General features: G+C 39.5%; 6 protein-coding genes and 1 non-coding gene across 14 annotated transcripts; 6 read left to right on the top strand and 1 right to left on the bottom strand.

Moving 5' to 3' along the window:
- Window positions 1–36: 36 nt before the first annotated feature.
- On the top strand, window positions 37–1,053 carry LOC661139 (succinate dehydrogenase cytochrome b560 subunit, mitochondrial). Of its 2 annotated transcripts, none has more exons than XM_967320.4 (2): window positions 37–191; window positions 331–1,053. In XM_967320.4, exons 1-2 carry the CDS (start codon window positions 175–177, stop codon window positions 833–835), a joined length of 522 nt encoding a protein of 173 aa, XP_972413.2. In that variant the 5' UTR covers window positions 37–174; the 3' UTR covers window positions 836–1,053. The 2 variants fall into 2 exon arrangements, with proteins under 2 accessions (XP_972413.2, XP_008201071.2); XM_008202849.3 differs by having other exon boundaries at window positions 157–256.
- A 48-nt stretch (window positions 1,054–1,101) lies between these two features.
- Window positions 1,102–1,971, top strand: LOC661195 (succinate dehydrogenase cytochrome b560 subunit, mitochondrial). Its single transcript, XM_967371.4, has 3 exons — window positions 1,102–1,222; window positions 1,277–1,491; window positions 1,541–1,971. The coding sequence occupies exons 1-3, from the start codon at window positions 1,206–1,208 to the stop codon at window positions 1,825–1,827; spliced, it is 519 nt and encodes a 172-aa protein (XP_972464.2). The 5' UTR covers window positions 1,102–1,205; the 3' UTR covers window positions 1,828–1,971.
- On the top strand, window positions 1,888–7,526 carry Pez. The gene is made up of 10 exons (XM_064356168.1): window positions 1,888–2,024; window positions 2,087–2,451; window positions 2,498–2,666; window positions 2,712–2,956; window positions 3,008–3,230; window positions 3,936–5,417; window positions 6,135–6,353; window positions 6,408–6,590; window positions 6,637–6,963; window positions 7,012–7,526. The coding sequence occupies exons 2-10, from the start codon at window positions 2,099–2,101 to the stop codon at window positions 7,138–7,140; spliced, it is 3,330 nt and encodes a 1,109-aa protein (XP_064212238.1). The 5' UTR covers window positions 1,888–2,024; window positions 2,087–2,098; the 3' UTR covers window positions 7,141–7,526.
- Window positions 7,527–7,762: 236 nt separating this feature from the next.
- On the top strand, window positions 7,763–9,082 carry LOC100142342 (BRISC complex subunit Abraxas 2). The gene is made up of 2 exons (XM_001813426.4): window positions 7,763–8,002; window positions 8,050–9,082. Exons 1-2 carry the CDS (start codon window positions 7,919–7,921, stop codon window positions 8,971–8,973), a joined length of 1,008 nt encoding a protein of 335 aa, XP_001813478.2. The 5' UTR covers window positions 7,763–7,918; the 3' UTR covers window positions 8,974–9,082.
- Window positions 9,014–10,579, bottom strand: CycK (Cyclin K). The gene is made up of 4 exons (XM_967521.4): window positions 10,422–10,579; window positions 10,252–10,371; window positions 9,944–10,203; window positions 9,014–9,894 (listed from the first exon to the last, which is right to left on the bottom strand). Exons 2-4 carry the CDS (start codon window positions 10,346–10,348, stop codon window positions 9,115–9,117), a joined length of 1,137 nt encoding a protein of 378 aa, XP_972614.1. The 5' UTR covers window positions 10,349–10,371; window positions 10,422–10,579; the 3' UTR covers window positions 9,014–9,114.
- Window positions 9,770–9,854, top strand: Mir6010 (microRNA mir-6010). Its single transcript, NR_129347.1, has one exon. It is a non-coding gene; the product is annotated as a microRNA mir-6010 (primary transcript).
- Window positions 10,580–11,675: 1,096 nt separating the features above from the next.
- Window positions 11,676–22,141, top strand: LOC100141942 (uncharacterized protein). 7 transcript variants are annotated; one of them, XM_008202852.3, is made up of 12 exons: window positions 11,676–11,952; window positions 12,195–12,240; window positions 12,606–12,725; window positions 15,168–15,578; window positions 15,626–15,975; window positions 16,021–16,893; window positions 16,946–17,077; window positions 20,444–20,708; window positions 20,783–20,809; window positions 20,873–21,175; window positions 21,227–21,297; window positions 21,705–22,141. In XM_008202852.3, exons 3-12 carry the CDS (start codon window positions 12,636–12,638, stop codon window positions 21,859–21,861), a joined length of 2,679 nt encoding a protein of 892 aa, XP_008201074.2. In that variant the 5' UTR covers window positions 11,676–11,952; window positions 12,195–12,240; window positions 12,606–12,635; the 3' UTR covers window positions 21,862–22,141. The 7 variants fall into 7 exon arrangements, with proteins under 7 accessions (XP_008201074.2, XP_008201076.2, XP_008201075.2 ...); XM_008202854.3 differs by having other exon boundaries at window positions 12,185–12,240; XM_008202853.3 differs by lacking the exon at window positions 12,195–12,240.
- Window positions 22,142–22,387: the final 246 nt, after the last annotated feature.

Raw genomic sequence — 22,387 nt, 5'->3', positions numbered from 1 at the left:
TTACGTAAGGTTTTAATTACTCTTATCACTCTTGGCTGCAGTTAACAGTCACGTAATTGCTATCACCAACAGTTCGTACTATAATTGCCCATATTCCTAATCAAATAAAACGGTTACACAGGATAACCACAAGATTTGACAACGTTGAGGGAGAACCTGCCAAAAGTCGAAATCATGGCGGCCATATTCAGGTAAAAATACTAAAAAAGATAATAGAAATTAACCAACAAAACCCGTTAGATGCTCATTTATGCAGGTTAATTACTGTAAAAAATAAAATTTACTATTACGTGTGGTTAGACACGGCCGGATTATTACGTAACATTTCAGGTTAGGTAACCGTCAAATCCTCAGTCAGCTTCGAAATGAAAAACTTGGAATGTTGTCTCTGGTGCGCCCCGTGACTCTTAAAGCCCAACCGGCCACTAAAGAAGTTGACATAGGCCATGACGAACGCAATATGCAATTAGGGCGCCCACAGTCGCCCCATTTGACGATTTACGCCCCGCAGTTGACTAGCATGTTGTCAATTACACATAGAGCGACAGGGATGATGCTAGCTGGATATGCCATTATGTGGGGTACAGGAGCAGTCGTCCTTCCTGACACCATTCCACATTATTTGGATGCGTTGCAACAGGCACATGTGGGGGGTTTTGTTTTGTCAATGGGAAAGTTTATGCTGGCGTTCCCTATGTGTTACCATTTCTGGAATGGAATTAGGCATTTGGCTTGGGATCTTGGACGTTTCCTAACAATTAAGGAAGTGTACGCCACTGGATATGCCATGTTAGCATTAACTGTGGCTTCTGCAATTGCTTTAACGTCTATGTAAATTAAATTATGTCTTTAAATTATTTCTTCAACTATAGTTGCAACAAACTGTTCTTTTCCTCTATTCGGTAAATCATTTTTATTAAGTGTAAAGTTTAATTTCACAAATAGTCTGAAAAGTATGTCGTAATTGGTTTTTGCCAAACGGTATTTTATTATTTCTGAGTTGTAAAGTAAGCGAAACGAATTGTTAATGTCTTTAAATATATTTTTTGTTTAAATCTTGAATTTTTTTTTTCATACTTTCCTTACTCGTTTATCAATTCATCACAATACGGGCCATTATCGGCGTGAGTTTCTTTGACTTTATGCCTAAAAAACTGAGCAATCTACATTTTGACAACATTTAAACAATCTGCCAAAGTTGAAAAATGTTTGCAATATTCAGGTAAAACCCCGAATCCAAAAAAAAAATTAGAAAAATATTCACTGTATATTCTAGATTAGCTAATCGGCAGACTGCTCTTAAATTCAAAACTAACTTCGGTTTGTTATCACTGGTCCGCCCAGTGACTCTGAAGCCGCAACCGGCCCCCAAGGAAGAAGACTTGGGCCATGACGCTCGCAACATGAAACTGGGGCGTCCGCAATCGCCCCATTTAACAATTTACGCCCCACAAATGACTAGCATGTTGTCAATTTCACACAGAGCGACAGGTTTCACAATTAAATCACAAAAAATCGTAAAGTAACGTAAATTTCACAGGCATGATCCTTGCTTTTTACACCATTGTGTTGGGGACGGGGGCAATTATCCTCCCTGACTCAATTGAAACCTATCTGAACGCGCTGGAGGAGTACCATGTGGGGGGTGTTGTGCTATCAGTGGGCAAATTTATCCTGGCGTTCCCTTTGACTTATCATTACTGGAACGGGATTCGCCACTTGGCGTGGGATATTGGACTTTTCCTCTCACTTAAAGAGGTGTACATGACTGGGTTTGCGATGTTGGGGCTGGCTTACGGCTCTGCGGCCGTCCTTTCTGTTATATAAATTTAAAAATTGAAAATTAGGCGCGTAGGACGAGTGCTGCGCCCTGTCCTTTGACATTTAATTACAGTTCCCTGTTTCACGCCAACATTTTTTGTATTATTTTCATGACGCACTGTCAAAAATGTGAATAGAATATAAATAACATTTCCTTTTCGTTTTAAAGGTGTACTAATTTCCTCACGATTGTGATACGCCAGGTAAGTGCCCACTTTTCCGTTTTTGCGTAATGTAGTTTGGTGTTTGACACTTTCGGTTTCAGGTTGCCTCCAAAATGCCGTTCCGACTGAAATTGAAGAAGTCGAGGCACTACAGTGTGGCGTCAAAGTCACTTTTTGTGATATCAGTCGAAATGCTAGATGCGACAAATGTGGAATGTACCCTATCGTCTGAAAGTACAGGCCAGGATTGTTTGGATGTTGTGTGCCAGAAATTGGGGCTCAACCAACCAAAGTTTTTCGGGCTTCAGTACATGAGTCGCAACTCGGAAAATACGTTTTATTGGGTGGAGCTAGATAGACCCATCAAAAGGCAGCTTGATAAGTATGCTGGGAATTTGTACGTGTATCTCAGAGTCATGTATTATATAATTTCGGGAGTGCGGCTCTTGAATGATGAAGTTACAAGGTTTGTATTGTTGCACAATGTGGCAAAAAGTGAGGTTTTTGCATAGGTATCATTATTTCCTCCAACTGAAAATGGACGTTATTGAGGGGCGCATTTCGTGTACCCCTCAACAAGCTGTAGAATTGGCCAGTTATTCGATGCAGGCGGAGTTTGGTAATTTCGATTCAGAACGACACACTGCACTTTATTTGAAAGACTTCCAATTGTTCCCCAAGGTGATTAGTTCAAAGTTGTAGAGTCAAAACTAAACCCAAAATTAGAGTTTTACAGACCCTGGCCTTTTGGAGTCTCTTACAGATGCAGCTATAAGACAACACGCCGCCCTTCATAACCTCCCGCAAGGGACGGCTGAAGAATATTACATTTGTGCCTGTCAGCAGCTAGAGGGTTACGGGCAAGAAATTTACGCAGTTAAGGATCGTTTAGGGGATGATGCCATAATCAGTGTATCCCTGACTGAGGTTTCTGTGGGGTATGCTGGGGAACGGGAAGGGAGACGCTACGGGTAATTGTTTAATCAAAGGGTTTTTCAACCTCCTACAATTTTTTTTCTCAGTTGGACTGATATTAAAAACGTAATAAACCAAAAACGTGACTTTACGATTGAGACCACCGATTGCGAGAAGGTCGAATTTCAGTTTGCCGATGTGGAAAGTGCGAAAAATGCGTGGCGTTTTTGCGTTTTGCAACATACTTTTTATAGGCAGTATGAAATGAATACTGATCAGAATGATAAAGGGCCGGCCGTACCGCCAGTTTTCCATCAAGCGCTGATTGAGGTGAGTTTTGGTGTCAATTGTGTTGTTTTGAAACCAAATTAATGGCTTATCGTTGTGTAAATAATTGTGAGTAACGGCAATAAAATGTGGACAGAAACGGCAGGTGTAAGCGGAAATGATCAGCCTGGCCTTCAAATAACCGATAACATTTTTCTCATTTCTGTCCCTATTTGGTTGTAATTTGGAACAGATAAGGACAACAGTCATATTGTGTGTGAAATGGGTCCCAATTAAATAATACATTGTACTAGTTACAAGAAAAAATACTTATTAAGCGGGTCATATAATAAGACGTCTGATAAAATTGGATCGTTTTTGTGTAAAGAATTGTTGAAAATAACAAATTTCGTTTCGTACTTAGATTTAGAAAAATGACCTAACACTTTAATTTAATTTAAACATTGATAAAGGTATTTTTGATTAATTCTTAGTAAGTATAAGTGGATTGAAAGTTTAGTTTATAGATGGATTTTGCCAACATGTTAAACGTAAATGAATCACTCGATATTATATAAAAAATCGGGCTTTTTCCTTGTTATAGAATTTATTTAATTGCGCAATTCCACAGTATTCTCGGAGAAAGTCGTGTTTCATAAATCAATCAATTAGAATCTTCTCACATATTAATTCGCGCCCAATTAAAAATCCAATTGTTCGTAAAAATGTATACCGTGTGAATATTCCTGCAGTTGTGTTTTCTCTCAGGACAAGCTGCGTCAGATGGATAGTTACGAAGACATAACCGACCCGTCTCACCACTGGGACCGTTCCGTTTCGACGCAGAGTCTCAAACAGCGCGCCCAATCGACCTCATGTCTCGACCTCAACAAACCCACAAACATCGATCACTTACGAAGCCTCCTGCCATCCTACCGTCCAGCCCCCGATTACGAAACCGCTATACAAAACAAGTACAGAAATTCGTCCGGTGCCATACCACCCCCTCGTGAACCCCTCCGTCAAACCCACTCGATCTTATACAGCTCGCAGCCGGAAATCCACCAAACGGAAACCTACTCATCCCATTTGCGCTACCCGGACGTCACACATAACAACATCGAATCGAAAAATATGTTGTACAACGCCGGTTTTACCCAATCACAGATCCTCCCAAACGAGAATAATTTTACGGAAAATGTGGGGTTGTTACATTTGTATAAACCGCCACCGCCGTACCCCAGCAACAGGATTAGCTCGAATTCGACCCCAGATTTAGCAGGGATGTCGTTTCAAGCGAAGCCTACTGCTCATTTCATCAATACTGTGGTTAGCGGTTCGAGTCCAGACTTGGTTTCTGGTGGAAATCTCTACTTGAAGCACTACAGCCAAGCGTTGTATCCCGTCCATAGGTCACACAGTTATTTGCCGCCACAGCATGGCACTTACGAAAATCTGTCATCGATTTTTAATAATAATATGTTAGGGCGCCCCCAAGCCGTCATAGTCGAAAACCCGAACATAACGAAACATATCAAGAAAGTGTACGACGAGCACGGGAATATAATCTATTGCATGCCGGCCAACATGAAACAAATCCTGCAAGAAAACCGTCTACCAACATCTGGGTTTGTGGTGACTCGCAACCAAAACACCATGGTCGCCCATGACCCCACCGAGCCCATCTACGAGAATATACCATTACCATGGCTAAACGAGTCCGGTGAAATGCGAGGGCGGACCCAAAGTATACACTCGGCCCCGGAAATCGTCAACCATACTGTAGTCAACGCTCTACAGTCGCAATTCCAACAAGTGAACATTGGAAGCAAAGAGACTCTCTACGCCAACATTCACCGGAATAATTCGAGTGTTAAGTCGTCCAAGACCGATTTAAATGCGGATAATGTGGGGGAGTTGAGCGATTCCCCCGTTACCACAAGCTCAAATAACACGTTTATTGTCAATAAGAATCCGATGAATTCGACGACGAGCAGTGCAGGTTTGTTTAGTGACAGTGGGACGAACGAGTCGTTCGGCACGAGTTCGACATCGAATAGCTCAGGAAAGAAGAAGAAAAGGTGGGGCATTTTGATTGGGAGGAGTAAGTCGAGTGAAAAGGTGAAAAGTGCCACGTTGGGGAGGGAGAAGGAGAAGAAGGAGAAGAACTTGGGGGGGAACAAGCATCGGTGGTCGACGGGATTGCCGAGGTTTAATCCCCTGCCACCGTCCATCAGCAAGGAGACGATGGTTTGTATTATTTACCAAAAGTCACAAAACAATCAAAAATTTAAAAAAAAATCGTTTTTTTTTATTTGGTAATTGAATAATTACGTTATCGAACTTATATCCACGGAAAAGAAATGTTGGATATCTCTACATTATAAAGCTCAATTAATTCCGTTGTTAAAAGTTAACAACGCGAATGGACCAACAAGATTGCTCCAAGTTGGTCACGTGATCGGTTAATCAGGCATTTCATTGCGGTTTAAATTAATGACACTTCTATAAAAGCAACTGCTTGGAAAAAAAAGTCAATCGGCAAACAATTAAAAATAAAAAAAAAAGTAAAAATGGAAGAAAGATGAAAATAAAAGCAACAAATGTTCCACAATTTGTTCAAATATTGTCCATATATTGGAAAGCTCTTTTAATAATTTGTTTAAAAAAAACATTGTTTTCCGAATTAATTCTTTTTTGAGTAAACTGCAGATACAAAAATATTTATTTTTTTAATTTAAAAACTATTAAGATGTTGGCAATTTTTTTAACACCAGTCGATTTCCCAGATCATTCTGCGTAAGCTGACTAATTTACTTTTTTAAATAGTTTTGGAGTTCAAAAATATAATTGGTTTGTCACACAGCCTAAGTCAATCGAAACACGTGTTGTGTTTTTATGCCTTGTTCTTAATTCCTCTCAGAATAAGTGAAAATTTCCATGCCTCAATATTATTCGATTTCGCAGTGCCAGCTGCTCGAGAACAAATTGGCCGACAGTCAGCTGTTTTTCGAGTTCGATAAAATCCCGAAAAAGAAGCAAAACGCGGATTTCACGACGGCCTGTCACCGCGAAAACGCCCAATTCAACCGCTTCAAAGACGTCCTTCCATACGAAGACAACAGATTACGCCTCACACCAAGCAAGAACAACAAATTTGGTTACATAAACGCCTCTCACATCACGGTAAGCCCACGAATCGACTCATTATTTTTTTGTACGCATTTGATTTAATCTCAGGCGACAGTCGGCAGCAAACAGAGGTTTTATATCGCCGCTCAAGGGCCGAATCGTGTTATTTTACCGTATTTTTGGCAATGCGTGTGGGAAGCGGAGGTTTATCTCATTGTCCAGTTGACGGACAGTACCGAAGACTTGCATTACATGCCAGACGATGGCGAGAGATGTATTGATATTGGACAAGTATGTAAGGTAGCGAGTGAATCGCTGATTAACCAACGAGTTTTAGGAGTTTCAGGTTTGGTGGCAGTTTTCGCAAAATTCGGGCAATTGTGTTACGAGTAAAGTGCGCTTATGCCACGTGACGTCTCGGAGATACCGCACTTTGTGGCACATGCACTACACGGACTGGGGGGATCAGGGGTGTCCCCATTCGGTGCCCCATTTTTTGGGCTTCCTTGAGGAAATGCAGTCGGTGCATCAGCACTCAATGGGTGAAATACCACCCGGGCATAATAAAAATCCCCCAATTTTGGTGCACTGCACGGCTGGGGTGGGCAGGACCGGACTGACGATTTTAAGTGATCTTTTGTTGTACACAGTTGACCATAATCAAGTGAGTTGGAGTGTGGTATTTTCGTTGGTTTATTTTTCCCACTTTTAGGAGGTTTGTGTGCCGAGAGTCGTGGAATTGTTGCGGCATCAAAGAGCGTACATGATACAAACGATTGCCCAATATAGATTTGTTTATTCGCTGTTAATACATTATTTGAAACAGACGCGTCTTATTTAGCACTTTGTGGTTTGCTGTGTTCATTGTTTGTAGTGATTAAGTTGCAATTTTTGTCCAAAAAAAGCTAATCATGTAATCTTGATTTTTGGTAGAATTCGTGTTTTAAACTCAAATAGTATTTATTAAAGTCTGATTATTTGTAATGTTTACCACTTTAGATTTTTTTATTTATGTAATTCGATCATTTTTTAAAATACGTATTGTATAATCTCATCTGCTTCTCTCCAATTATCAAATTATAATAATGGCTGTGTATATAATTAAATATTTTAACTTTTTGCGAGCAATAAACATATTTATTGTGATTGTCAACAGTGCCTTAACCTAAGTATGTAAATTTTGTTATGTATATACAATTTTAAAATAAAATAATTAATAAAAACTAACTGGGAAGTTTTCTTTAAGGCGGCTTGTACAGTCCTCGGTGCACTTCTGCTATGATAATAAAAGTAGCAATCCTAATAATTTTAAATAAACCGCTCGTTATGGATAGAAAGTATGCTTGCGACTTAATGTGCGAGAAGTCCTAAACGGCCTTTTACTATTGATTTTTAGACGTTCTTTTAATTTAAATAAACATAATAAAGAAGATACTTTACCTACTTTAAAATTATTGGTTAAGTGGTAATTAACGCTAACGCTTTTGCGTTCTCGGAAGACTTTATGCACATAGCACCCTACGAACATCGGAGGTTTAAATATAACCTCTAAATTTGTTTTTTATCACAGTGTTTATTAAATAAAAAATATTAGTTTGTGTTAGATTTAACACATTAAAATGACTGAGACGCTTTCACTGATTTTTTCGGGCCCCGCATTTTCATTCCTCCTGCGTGACAATACGAAGAGTGAATATTGTCAAGTAAATTTATTGAATGCCTCTACAAATTAATAAAAATCGACTTCCAGGTGGGGTTTTTGTTAGGCGAACTCGTCGAGAAGGAGACAAAAACAATCACCGATAACGACTTGAGACAAGTCCACATTTCGCGAGAAATCCGTTTCAATGGGTCCCTCTCCTGGCCTGAACCTTTCTACTTTCACAACCAAGCTGGTAAATTACCAGTGGAAAAAATCAAGAGTTTTCTTGGCGATTTAACCCCGCGTGTCTTGGGGTGGTACAGGTACAAACCTGCATCTGGCTTTGATTTCACATTTCGCGACCGTATTTTGCACAAGCAGTTTATTGATCTATTCAGCGCGCCTCCAGAGTTCTTTACTTGTTGCCTGTTGATTAAGGAAAGCTCTGAGAATAGGTCTACGCATTCGTGGAGACAGACTTTTGTGCGTTATCGTAATAATGAGTTGGAATATTTGCGCTTCCGCATTGAGAATTTGAGTGATCCTAACAATACATACAAAACCCCCAACCCCGTATCCCAAACTTTCGTGAAGATTATTAGTGAAGTGAAAAGTGAGGTGGAGGACTCTTCAGGGAATAGTATGATATCAAGGGTTCAAAACGCTGTACAGAAACATACGTCAGGTCTCATTGACCAGCTAGCTGAAGCTGAAAAGCGACTATTTGAGTTGGAAAAAGAACATAAAAGGCTGAAAGCACAGCGAGACAGAATGTTGGAGGCCCAAGCCAACGATAAAGGGACAGATGGATGCGTAAATATGGGCCCTGAACCAACCAACACCACTGGAAATTTAAAAGAAACACCGAAAGGCACAGAGCAGAATAATACCAACTTGAGTGATTCCCCAAAAGGGGCAAGAGGTAGAGGTGGAAGAAGCAATACCGGCGCCCCAGGTAAACGTGGAAGAAGGCCTGGCAACACCCCAGAAAAGGGATGCCACGAAATGATAACGAGACATAAGAAAAGCTAAGGAACTAATTGTTGTGCATTCTTCTAATTTAAACACCAAATTTATTGAAACAATGTATTTCACTAATTTTGTTGCGCATTTTTTTACAATAAACACTAAATATATTAAACCAGTCTTTCACTTAATTTAAACCCACAAAACCTAGTAGGGTCTTGGGGGGTGTTGTCCTGGGGGCGGCGTCAACTGATAATACGGCCCAGCCGGTGGCCCCATCGGCGGAAAAGGTGGCGGATGCGTGACATACGGCGGAAAGACAGCCGGTGGAGCATTCAAATGTGGCGGTGGCCCTGGGGGCGGCGCTGCTAAATGTGGTCCTGGCGGAGCCGGGAGCGGTGCTGCGTACGGCGGCGCCGGATAGGCGGCCACTGGGGGCGGGGCTCCCGTGAACGTCTGGTAAGGGTACTGGGGGACGTCCGGAGGCGGCGGAATTTTCGTATTAATGGGAGGTATCATTTCGGGGATTTCGAGTTTTTCCTGGCCATTGGTCGACTTGCGGCTGGCGGTGGTGGGTCTTGGGGGCAGCGGGGGGCTGTCTGGGGCGGGACTAGTGCTGGGTTGCGAGTACAAGTCGAGGACTTGGTGGCAGATGTCTTCGAGGAGGTCCATGGTGATGTCTTCGACGAACATGTCCCACCAGCGGAGGTGTTTGGGCGTGCGCCCCACCCAGTCGACCACCTCGAACTGGCTGAGCTTGCCAGCGAGGTACATGAGGGCCACTGCGATTATTTCGGGTTCCCATTGCAGGGCTAGGGTTGTGCAAAGACTGTCGTTGACGAAAGTCCAAGCCATTTGGACCATTTTTTGCAGTTTGTTTTTGTCGCCTTTTAGGCACTTGGCGTATTTTAACAAGTAGCTGTAAGGGTGCTCGACTTGTAAATCAAACTTGATTGTTTGTAACAGAATGCGTTCCAAAGTCATTACCTAAAATTACAAAATATTACACAACTACAAGGCAAATCAAATTTTTTACTTCTTCTTTCGGATCGTCGCCGAAAGTCGCAAATTTCTGATCTGACAACAACCCACGTGCAGTTTTTATAATGTCTTTGCATTTTTTGGGCGTTTCTTCAACTTTCCCAGCCAGGAATAAGCAACAGCAAGCTGTTACGTACCGGGGAAATTGGCGGAACGAATGGAACATGTAAAAACGGTGAAAATACACAACTCCAGTCGCTGTTGTGTTATAACCGAGGTCCATTTTGGCCCCAGTATTGATAATAAAGCGAGCCCCTTGAAAAAATCGTCAACTTTTACCAAACTACTTTAATAAAAACAAACCTTCTTTGCGGTAACGCATTTCGGTGTCGTAATCAATACCATCCTGGGCCGAGGGTGTATTTCGTAACTCTTTCTTGTCGTAATACCACCCCGTCATTATTGCCAGACAAGGGGGCTGCGCTGTTTTACAACATCAAGTAAAACCGAAAAGTAGCATTGGAAACGCTTACCCCAAACTGTTTAATCACTTGATAAGGTTAAAGCAAGCGTTCCAAATCAGAACCACACAATCACAAATAAACCACATATATAAATTAACCTCGAAAACGTTTGCTGTCAAATTAACTGATGGACAACAGCTCCCCCCATGGTAGGGGTATGAAAAGCAGTAAAAGAAGCGACGTTATTGGTCGATTAAAAATAGTTTTTGGCCCCATTGTAAGATAGCGCATAAGTAGCAATCAGTAGGCAACACACATTACTGCGACCAACAGTATTTGAAAATAAGCAAAATAAAAGCCTCTAAAGATTAAATTTTTAAACTCTCTAATTTTATCAAAAGATGCCGGGCGTATAAGTTGATTTTACAACTGTTTGAAGTTATGTTTTACGTTTACGTTTATCTCTTTTTCTCTCAAAACAAAAGGTATTTTTCTTTTATAAGGATGTGCTCTTACGTTTACAATTTGGCGCCTTTACGTACTTTTATCTTTTGCCGCATTATTCTCTTAATTCTGTTTATGCTCTGCTTTACGTTTGTGTTTTCTCAATCTCTTATTTTTGTTTATTTCTTATTTCACCTACCTTTTCTACACTTTTTTTTCATAGAAAATTTTTTACACCTGATCCGGGTTCGAACCCCCGACCTCCCCCGTCGTAAGTGGTGCTTATACCACTGGGCCATCAGGGCCCCACGTACTGACCAACCTTTGCAGATATTTTAACACAAACTTTTTGAATAAATCTACATTACAAACTATATAATTGCAATAATTCACCTAAAACGCAAATACATTCAGTTCAAAAGTCGGCGAATTAGCTCGAGAAAACATTATCTTCCACTTTTTTTTAATTTAATTCTCTAATTTTTCACTAGATTTAAGATGTGCTCTTACGTTTACAATTTGACGCCTTTACGTACTTTTACCTTTTGCCAAAGGCAACCTTATCGCGCACCCAAGAAAATCGCGACTTCTAAGGAAATGAAAACTCTAAAATTTTGAAAAGGACCATTCTCGATTTAAAAAAAAATTGTTAATAAATAAAGTCGTGGCAGTTTCGTGAGTTTTTGGGTACTTACTAACTGTTAATTTGACTACAAAGTTTTTAGATTAAGTGAACACCATCAAAGAGGCTGGTTAAAAAATTATTTTGGGTCTACTGATAAATTAATAAAAAGCTGTGTTTTTGCCTGGGACAGTCGAGCTGTATAGGGTGTTGTCTATGCGAGGTCGCATGCGCCCCACATTCACATTGCGTATTCTCGATGGTCCTCAATGGGATGGGAATGGGAAGTTAGGTTGGGAATTATGTTCAATGCACTTGTAATGAAACGTTTTTGCCATTTACGTGCAGTCGGTGGAATGTGTGCGGTCACGGAGGTGTAACACCTGTGTTACAACACTTGTCGCTTATCTCATTCACCTTAAAACAAACTGTGTAGTGTGCACAGAGATAGTGCTCAAATTAAATTTAAAAACATTCATCAGTTTTCTTAGTATGTGAATATGCATATTCGAAGTTGCTTTCATTTTCTGAAAGGTAAAAATTTAATTTAGTTTTTTAAATGATTCAAGTAGTGCAAAATCGCACTGTGTTTTCTTTGGCATGTTCGCGTAGGCGTGAGTGACCTTTACAAATCCGGAATGATAAAAATTTGGAATCTCATTCATGTGACTGAACTAATCAAAGACCTGACCTTCAGGCGCCAAGGAGATTCCAGGTTTTTACTATGCGCATACATTATCCTTAAGGACGATAAATGAAAGAGCAGAATTTTCCAGCATCTGCATTAGGAAGTCCGTACGTCAAAGACCGATTTTTTTTACTGTAAGTACAACAGTCTCAATCAGCTTCGGTGATGGGAAAAATCGGCTTTTGTAGACCAGTTTGAAACTTTCATTACCACTTTTGATAATGCATTAGACTTACTTTCTTTTCCAAGAAATGATAAGAATCTTAAAAAGCTGTCTAAACTTGCATTTAATTGATACCATTAACATAGGCAATGGCACAATCGTAAAAACGAGAATGAAAAAGAAAGTGCGAGCAATTTATAACAAGTCCGTCCCAACTGTTATGCTTGGTCAAGGTTCTAATTGTCTTTTACTCCTAATTACTTCATTTCTGCTCTCGAGATTCGCATACTCTTGCCTCATTTGCCCTTTTCCTCTCTCTTACGGTGTTTTCGACAGGTTTCGAGAAACACCCTTGCGTGAACTCTCATGGGGCAATGCATGTCGCGTAAGGCCGCAGGAGCCTTCGCCGCCTCCGCCGCCGCCGCTCGCAGCAAGCCCACCAAAATGCAGCACCAGGTAAGAAAAAAATCGCCGTGTGAAAGTTAACGATCCGAGAGCTTGAGAAAAAACAACAATAGAGAGTGATTAAAATTCTTGTAATTTTTTTAATGACCGCCGACGGCGCATGCCGTCGCGACGCCGCATTGGCCTTCCGCCGCCGATCAATTCTTTGACGCGAATCAAAGATGAATCACTTCTGCATTGTGTTTGGTGTTTAAACGGAAAAATGTCAAATTTGTCGAATCTTCTGATGGACGAATGTCCTCCTGATCTCCAGGTGAGTTACTCGGGGTCAGGTGCTCTAATGAGATGTATCCTGGGTACAGTTACAAGACATTCAGCGCATATTCTTCGAATGTTCCGTTGAAAACGGCCAATCACTTGTATTTATTGTCTTGTAGGTTACAGAACCGAGTCACGATTTTGTGTAAAATGCACGGCGAAAGGTGAAACACTGAAATATTTTTGACTCATTAAATGTACTCGCATCAGTTATTTTTTGAAGGTGTTATTTGCCACAGGACGGTAATTTATGCGGGCGAAAAACTCGCATCAATAGAGGTGAAAGCGGAAGTGGGACATTTTTCAAACCTTTGGCGTTTTTGCATATTGTAATTAATTTAATTATTTCGCGCAGGAAATTATCGGTATGCAAAACGGTGCCTGAAAGATGAATACTGCGTCAGGTGGACGATTGGCTCATGGGAACACATGTCTGATTTGTCGCAATTAAAATTCAAGACCCGTTTCCACATTCACTTACTCACACATAATGGTTTTTTCGTGGCCATTGCAGCTCAGTTTATCCTAATATTCATGGCTCAAGACGATTTTCTCTCCCTATTTTCTGCCTCATTACGTTTTAATTTGATACAAGAGCGACAGCTAGAATCTAATTACGTTCCATTGTAGTATTGTAAAGAATCTCTTGTGTTTGGCCGTAATTATTTCTTGCGCAAGAGTTTGTTGACTTTCCAGTATCAAAAAATTGTTATTTTAGTTCAATCTGATAGAGCAATGCAAAACCGGTAAATGATATCTCAAAATCGGCTTACTTTCATTACACGTGTCCCCGGAAGCTATGAACTATTTGTTTACTTATTCACGTGAAAAGTGGCAAATTTCTTGCAAATAATCCTTCAAGGAATTCACGATAACACTCTCTAATTTCTAATCATGTGAATTAAATTAGAACAGTCAACCGTTTGACGCTTTTTTCCCCAACTGCAGCAATGTAAACACGTAGGAGTGTAGCGATTAATTTGAAAAAATCAGTACAGTTATGTATAACTTAAAGCTCTCCTTCAACTTTGAATCGCAATTACTTTAATTATCCCACGCTACGCTATATATTAATCCAATTATTTCCATTTATTTGCGCTAAGGAAATTTACAAACAATACCTCCTGCCGAGTGAATTCTCGTAGATTGATGACAGCAGATTTTATCGTCACCTTTCACCTCCCCACCTGGTGCATCCTCAGCCATAAAAATACACAGGAGCTATTCTCGACGAGTGGTTTTACAGTTTCCTGTTTATAGTCTAATTAAGAACTCACAAACACATCAAAAAGCTAAACTAAGTACCTAGGCTGCGTACAACTCGAAAATATTGGAGATTTTTTACATTAACACTACAGCTGCGCCCATAAAATAGAATCAACAATAATAATAATAATAATAATAATAATAATAATAATAATAATAATAATAATAATAATAATAATAAAAAATTCAAGAAAAAAATATGAGGAGGCGAAGTCTAGTTAACGCTACTCTATTTAATTTCTCACAAAACAAAACAAAAACATATATTTTTCAAAATAAACCAAAAAATCAAAACTAGAAATAAATGCGAAAAGAACAACATATAATATAATATTAATAATAGAAAATAATATAATTTTTAAATAATTCTCACCAATAATACTAAAAGAAAAGATATGTGTTCTGAATACTATTGAAAAAATGTAAAAAATAATAATAATAAAAATAAAGATACAAAATAAAAACAAAACAACAAAAGAATAATTATTGAAGTAATAAGATTTTATAAAGTTATTTGTTTTTTAAATAAGTTTACTGGCTTTGACTTTCAATATTATTATAAGGGACAACAGCATTAGGCCGTAAATAATACATATTTGGGTTCAAAATTCGATTCAAAATTTTGAAGAATTGCATAGTCTTCTGTAGTTTATTGATTTTTTTAGTGTTTATATTTCCTTTGCGAGCCAGAAACTTACTTGTTTCAAGAATTTTCGCCGATTGAGGTCTAAATTTCAATATTTGTCCGTAAATTCAATTTGGCTTATTCTGGAACAAAAAAAGCGTGGAAAAAGCCCTTATTTGAATCAATTTAAATGATTTCGGGCTGATTTGTCGAAAAATTAAAATTTGTGTTGGACGGTTTGGAGCCGGTTCGTGGGCGGATTAAAAGAAATTTGAAATTTTTAGAGCCCGGGCGACGACGAGCGGGAGCTGCCCCGCAAGCCCCTCTGCACGAAAGGCGTCACGACGTCTTTCGGCTTCAAGCGTCGCCCAACAACCGCTCCTTCCATCGCTTCCAACTCGAATGCAGCTCGGCGTCTTGCCAACAACACTGATTACATCGACAGAAACGGCAACGGTGACACTGAACCACTTACAACAAGCATAGCACCAACAGCCTGCTCCACTCCTCGTCTAATGCCCCCGAAAAAAGAGGGCATTGCTACGAGAGTCAATCGGTTCGGTTTTCGCCAACCGCAAGTCAACCGATTGCACAAAGTGGCCGATTTGAATAACGCACCGCTGGACAATGCTGCCAAAAAAGTCACTCAAAAAGTTGACAGCAACAAGAATAAAATGAAAACAGGCGTGCCACAGGTGAGTTTTTCGGTGGGTTTTTCGAGTGTCTTGAGAATTTGTTAAAGGCGGAACGGTTCATGTTACAATCGACTCAGCTGCCAAGACCGGAACCAATCCGGGTGATTGAAACGAAGGCGGCCAAGACTTTGGCGAACAACAGCCGGAAAATAGCCTACAATGAAGACGCCTCCTCGGCGGAGGATTCGGGGGTTGGGAGCCAGATCAGTAACGAAATCCCCGGTCTGGAACGGTTAAACCATTCACCGACTTACGGCCGTCGGTTCATAAAATCGCGAAATTTGGAAGTTGTTAAAACCGGGAACACGTTCGATGTCCGGGACCTGGAGGAGTCGGAGAGTTGCGTTCCTCTACCGCAACTCCCGAGCGCCTTCGCCAACCCGGGCTCACTCAGAGGGTAAGAGTTACGTCGTTACTTCCCTATTGTAATTAGTGCACACAGGGTGTACAACTCCGGGTTTGTGAGGGAGAAGGCAAAAGAGTACGAACGCCACCTCGACTCCGACAACCGACGCAAAATCTCCGTCACCTCGTCCGAAGGTTTCAGCGATTACGATGAGGAAAAAACCTCCCGTGATAAGTACAAAAACGAGAAGTTTTTCATCAAGTCGGGGTCCTTTTTCAAGGCACGCTCGGACGACTCGAGCCCTCCGAGTTCCGACGAGCAGGATTGGGCCCACGGGGGCGAAGCCATGGCCGACGAAGTCAGTTTTTCCATAAGTTCGAGTGACGAAAGCAAGGAAAAAGAGCAATCACCGGTCACAACCCCCACAAACGCCGCCTTCAGAAACGTACTACTAACAATCGAAGACCCGAAATTCGCAGCTGTCGCGAGCAATGCGAATCTGCTCCTGGACGATGAAACCTCTCCGGTTGACAGTTTGTTGAGTTGTTCCGAATCGGAGGAAATCCTCAAACGGAAAATCAACCGGAGTTCGTCCAACTCCAAGGATATTAACGAGAAACTGACGCCTCCGAGCCCCGGAACCCCGACTAATGCCTCAAACTCGTTGTCGCTATCAGACGGAAAGGACGACTTTTTGATCGATGATGAGATAGCGGACCAGCCGGCGCTTTTGTTCGACGATACTCTCGTTGGGAATAACTCGGAAAGTACGACGATCGTCGACTCGACCCCTAAACCGAAGCGGAGGAGTTTCCTCGAGAACAGCCCCCTGTCACTGAGGAAGAAGAAGGCGTATCACAGCCGGACCGGGTCTTTGGACACGCTGTCGCCATGTGAGAGCATCGCAAGTGACGATTTGATGATGGATTATGATTACAGTCAAAGCAGCGGAGTGGAGGATTGTGATAGGTATTTCAAGGCAATTGTGGTGTTGTTTTTGGTGAAATGTGCTGTTTTGCAGGAATGATAGCCACAGTCATGGCTTCTCGTCGTTGGATGAAACTGTGATACGCAAAGCGGAAAATGAGGAAGGGGGGATAAGGGATTGGGCGAGTTTGTTGGGGGGCTACGGCGGGGACAAGAGCGCAAAAAGGTAAGTGGAAGAGTTTAATTATTAAAGCGATTTACATCGATACTGTTTTGAAAGTTGAAAAACAATCATTAAGTATTCATAAAGAATGTAAAAAAATGTGTAATTACAATACAATTTCACATTAACAATTAAGAATAAAGAGGCGTTCGTTCGCGATATCAATAAGTAACAAACTGAATGTAAGATCAAAAACAGTTTATCAGTAATAATTGTGTAAGAATATGGAACAAAAAATGATAAAATAGCTAATTGCTGCAAATGTGTGAACAGTTGTTACACTACTTAAATTTTTTGGAATACTTAAAACGTACAGGAAGGTGTATTTTGTCGAACTGAAACACATTTTTGAAGTCTTTTTTTTTTGAGAAAATTAATTTGGCTTGAACTACATCCCACTGTCGTCTTTTCTTTTTGACTTAAAACAAAATGATGACATTATAGCCAAAATTTTAGAAATTCATTTGAGGTAAAAAAATCGCAAGGCACTTTTTTCCTACAGTTTTTATTTGTTTAATATATTTCTCGTAAGATAAACTTGTTTTGTCATCGTATTTTAAACAAAGAAGGTTTGAACGTAAATATTTTTTGTTTCGGATTGTATGTTAGAATTTACAAGTTACAATGTTCTGGAATAGCTTATGTCTTATTCTATACTAATATTTAGTAACTCAACTTCACCTAAAGTCACTATGTATTAAACTAATAAAGAACAGAAGAATGAACCTACAAAAAATTAGTTAATTATTTCATATCGTCCGCTGCAGTTCCGACGAGATGACAAAAAAAACGAAAAAAATGCTTTCACAATGTCACAAATCAACACAATTATATGGTTTTTTACTTACAAAGAATCATTGCTTATTAATAATGAAAACAAACTACAAAAACCCTAAAATAAAAAATACGACATAGTTCAGAATCAAATCAATCAAAGGTATTTCATTGGTTTCTTAAAAACGTGCAGAAACAAGATTTATTTTTGTTTTTACCAAATAAAACAAGAAGTTTTGCTCTCTTCGCGGCTCATTTTTTTTTACTTTAATTCACATAAAAAATAAAATAAATATTTATTTTATTTTTATTTTTATTCACATAACAGGATGAATTATTTGTGGCGTAACATTTTATTAGATACAACCAGAAATACTAAATAAAAATATCACTGAGTTTGTAAACCAGAATTTAAAAAGATGATTGGCGATAACATTATTCGACTTTGTCTTAACGTTAGTTATCTTAATTTTGATTTAATTTATTATTTATTATTCATTATTATTTATTTATTAAAGAAAATTTCAGAATATACACTTTACTCTCTGTACAATTGTTAAAATATTAAAGTCACTTGGGTATAATGAATATCAGAAATAAATTATGTAAAGTTAATGCTAAACACAGACTCAATTTTTTTGTTTAATTGCGATTGTTATGAGATTAGCGAACTGTAATAAAAAACTATACAATATCTAATCGATTGACCATTTATTAACTCCGTAATTATGAAAACGTTGAAAAACATTTATATTATTCTACGTGATTGCACTTACAATAGTGCATTTTACAATGAATTCATTTTGGAGCGATTCCAATGAAATTTAATTTTTGGCATGATGTAGTAAATAAAATAAATAGTTCCTGTTTTAAATCATTTATAGTGAATGTAAATTTACGACACTTAACGTTTATTGTAACAAATAAATCACAAAATGGCATAACCATAAAAACACGTTCATTTCGAACGAGAACAATATTTCAGCGTAGAAATTTTAATTGGCTTCTAACTAACTTATATTCCAGATCTTAAGATTTATTGTTTCCTAATACTATTAAATTTTGGATCAGTAATTAGAGGAAACTAATCCTTTACGAAAACTTCAGATCATTGAACTCGTGAACCTTATTTGATTATACTAAGCTTATTATTATTCGTCTGTATTGATTAAATATTCACCTATCTGTTTTAGCGTAAAATCTGTTAATTAAATAGTTCCATGTTAGTACGTGTCAATAACTTTGGCTGCTGAATTATTAAATTTAGTGGAAACACGTTTTATTTATAACATATTTTTTGGAACGGCGCGCGAAATATAAAATATTAAAACACTTATTTCCCAATTCAGAAACCGTGAAATTATGTTCGGTGACTCATTTTTGAAATATTTATTAACTTATTGTTATCTAAGAAAACCGATTTATCCTTGATTTTTCAATTGAACTATCGCATAGAATGTATCTAACAATTAAGCAATTAAGATCGGTGAATTTGTATGTATGCTCTAATTATTGCACACCTTTCAATACTTATCAGTTTTTATCAATTTGGTATGTTTGGCGCACGGTTGCCACATTTTTCGAATTGAGGTAAAACAATAACTCACCCACCACTACCTACTCAGGTAAAATACCATAAGAACAATCGTTCCGCGTTCTAACTTTGCATCATTTTCCGTTCGAATGCTGGCAACACGGCAGGAGTTCTACCTGCTGGTGAACCAGTTATTGTACCACGTTCGCTCCGAACCCAACAAACTTTTACAAAATTATTTCGCATATCTTATCACGACGTGTGTGATTATGAGTTACCCACGTTTTAGTCGGAAATTTGTAGTGAACTCGTGATGAACAAAGGACAAAAAGACAAAGGGAACCGACTGAGAAGCGCCAGCGCTGGCACTCAACCCAAAACGCCCGGGATGATTTACCAAAATGGGTATTTATTCATTTTTTATCATGACAGGCCGTGAACAATTTTTATTGATTTATAAAATTATGTTCGAGAAAATTTTTACTGTGGTCTTTCAAAACTCCCACTGCAGTCCTAATTGGGTCATTTAGGCCGCCGAAACTGTATGGGAACTGTGCATTGTGGGGAAATTTAATTTCGGTGCAATCCCACACGAATTAAGAATCACACTATTCATTTCGCCAAACAATTTAATTTTCTCTCACATGTGGAAAAAAGCGCTTTTACGGCCTTAGTAACTGCGCATCGTTAATTTTATCGAGCAAAATGCGTCGAGTTTGCGCGTTTTAATGCAACAAATGAGCTTACGGGAGCGGCAATCTTTATCTTACCAAGTGCAAAAAAAATTAAATATGGAACCAGAGACCTAGTTGAAGTTTTCGGACCGCAAAAGTGCCTTACCCACCTTAAAATGAATCTATTTTTGCTAAAATGAAGAATGTCAAAACGAACCGAACCACGGAACTGCGATGTAATCGAGTGAAAAAACCCGGCGAAGAGAGTGTGTGTTCGCCAAAATTGAGTCGAAGGTATCTTGTGACCTTGATATCCGAAAAGCGCTTGCTCCAATAAGCAATTTTGTCGCATCTAATCGAACTAGAGCATAATTTCTGTTCTTGCAGCAATGCGAGTAAAACTCGCCTGTTGTGGTCTCGCACCGGAACGCCGAATTCAATCCCCGACTCTCCCAAGTCTGTAGACAGCCGATCAACGGCCAGATCCCGCCACTCCGTCACGAGTAGTCCGCTTAGACTCTCTCGAATCCCCCTGTCCGGGTACGATTCGGACGAGTCAGTCAGACTAGATCGAGCGAACTACTCCGCAATGAAACAGGACCTTATGAGCGTCAAAACCATGCTCCTGAAGCTACGCCGGGTCCTAAACGAGGTAAAACCTTCGTTGTGTTATTTTTGTTTCATTTGTGTCGTCCCATTTTTTTGCATGTTTCATTATCATCACAGCAGCCAGACGAAGATATTTTGTTGAGGGTGAGTGTTGTTTCGTCCGAAACGATATTTTCGCAGTGGTTGCATCCGAATTTTTTGTTCCAGTCTGAAACTCACATTCCATTTGATGGTCAGTTAAGTCTGACGAATGGTCTCTTCAACGGCCTATGCTCCTCATCAGACGACGCACAAAGTGACGAAACCAACGAGAGTCGGTTCGAATTGGCGGAACTGCGGAGACAGGTGTTGTTTTTACAAGGCCAGTTGGAGGACAAGGAGAAGACGGTGCAAGATTTGCAAGAACAAATGCTTAAGCTTGCCACTGATAACTACACCTCGAACTCGGCGCCCGCCTCGACTGTCGCCACCGAAAGTCCAATGTGCAACGCTGCCACGCAAACAGAACGGGTAATAAACGAAAAAAATGGTTAATAATTGGGGTAATTTTGATTTGTTTAGATTCGTCCAATATCAGCTGGTCCTGCCTTGCTTAACGGTTCTTCCGAAGGAAACGTCGGGTCTCTAGTCAGGTAATTTGAGATTATTTTGCGTGTAAAAAGCGTAACGAAGCCCTGTTGCCATTGGACGCAGCTTTAGGATTGGGAAGGTAGTGTTAGCTGACTTGTTATTTGGTGTGATTGTCCTGTGTGCTGTTAATTTGCTGTGCCTTTTGAACATTTTGTATTCCTGTTCCTCGTGTTACTTGAACCAATTCATTGAAGAGTCTTAATATTTTCATACGAAAGATTTACTGGTGCTTGTTATTTTTCTAATATTAGTAAATGTCCATATCCAAAACTAGTAATAGCAAATTTGACTGTTTCACGCTGCCGTGTAGCAATTTCGGGTAAGATTAATGCGCGAAAAATCACAACACGTGCTGCACCATCTGTTGGTGCTACCGAGGTTATTGCACTAAAAATTGTGTTTCTTGCAGTGCGAATGAATCTCCCCAAAGATCTCGTCACCATCAATCTCCAAAAAACACTGCGAAGTTGTGGCGGCAACCTGGAGAACCTCCATCACCCCAGCGTTACTCATCGATCCCTCGCCGTGCAAATAGTCGGACTAGAACGCCTTCTGTACATTCGTGATTAATAATGTTATGTACTTTTTTTAATTATTTTTGTAAAGAATGGTAAAGACTAACTTGACTGTGATTTTGTTATGTTAAGGAATAGCGGCTTTATTTTTCCAGCGTGTTTTATTGAAGGTGTCAGTCTAGAACGTAGAACTAGTAGAAAAACCATAACTAACGTCTAAACAATAAAATTCAAGTCCTTATTATTTATTGTTACTCAAATAAGTATTACTAGCATATACGATAAATAGGAAATGTATTATTTATGTAAGAATAAAATCAAATCAAACTCCTACGTGCGTGTTATTCAATTACCTGACCCAAACAAACAGCAAAAAATAAGAGACCCAAGTCCAATGCATATTTAAGCGTTATTTCGCCATTTTCCCCGTACAAACTGCGATTTCCTGCAGTGCGCTAGTTTTAGTTTGTTTTTCAGCAAGTTATGTTATAGCGGCAATAAAAGTTGTCCTCCGGCAAGAGTTTATTTTAAAAATTTTTCGTCCGACGTCGCATGCATACAAATGCGGAAAAAGTGG

This window comes from Tribolium castaneum, chromosome 4, assembly GCF_031307605.1.
Source record: "Tribolium castaneum strain GA2 chromosome 4, icTriCast1.1, whole genome shotgun sequence".
Lineage (NCBI taxonomy): Eukaryota > Metazoa > Arthropoda > Insecta > Coleoptera > Tenebrionidae > Tribolium > Tribolium castaneum.
This window is presented reverse-complemented; position numbering and strand designations above follow the sequence as displayed.

Excerpts from the sequence above, each read along its gene's own strand:
- LOC100141942 (XM_008202853.3), top strand. The coding sequence starts at position 12,636 with ATGGGGCAATGCATGTCGCGTAAGGCCGCAGGAGCCTTCGCCGCCTCC. Across the intron at positions 20,709-20,782 it reads TACGCCGGGTCCTAAACGAG|CAGCCAGACGAAGATATTTT; the intron begins GTAAAACCTTCG and ends TTATCATCACAG. Across the intron at positions 21,298-21,704 it reads AACGTCGGGTCTCTAGTCAG|TGCGAATGAATCTCCCCAAA; the intron begins GTAATTTGAGAT and ends TGTTTCTTGCAG.
- LOC661195 (XM_967371.4), top strand. Across the intron at positions 1,492-1,540 it reads AATTTCACACAGAGCGACAG|GCATGATCCTTGCTTTTTAC; the intron begins GTTTCACAATTA and ends TAAATTTCACAG.
- CycK (XM_967521.4), bottom strand. The coding sequence starts at position 10,348 with ATGACGGGGTGGTATTACGACAAGAAAGAGTTACGAAATACACCCTCG. Across the intron at positions 10,204-10,251 it reads AATGCGTTACCGCAAAGAAG|GGGCTCGCTTTATTATCAAT; the intron begins GTTTGTTTTTAT and ends GATTTTTTCAAG. Across the intron at positions 9,895-9,943 it reads GCGACGATCCGAAAGAAGAA|GTAATGACTTTGGAACGCAT; the intron begins GTAAAAAATTTG and ends TTGTAATTTTAG.
- LOC100142342 (XM_001813426.4), top strand. The coding sequence starts at position 7,919 with ATGACTGAGACGCTTTCACTGATTTTTTCGGGCCCCGCATTTTCATTC. Across the intron at positions 8,003-8,049 it reads CGAAGAGTGAATATTGTCAA|GTGGGGTTTTTGTTAGGCGA; the intron begins GTAAATTTATTG and ends ATCGACTTCCAG.
- Pez (XM_064356168.1), top strand. The coding sequence starts at position 2,099 with ATGCCGTTCCGACTGAAATTGAAGAAGTCGAGGCACTACAGTGTGGCG. Across the intron at positions 2,957-3,007 it reads CGGGAAGGGAGACGCTACGG|TTGGACTGATATTAAAAACG; the intron begins GTAATTGTTTAA and ends TTTTTTTCTCAG. Across the intron at positions 6,354-6,407 it reads TAAACGCCTCTCACATCACG|GCGACAGTCGGCAGCAAACA; the intron begins GTAAGCCCACGA and ends ATTTAATCTCAG.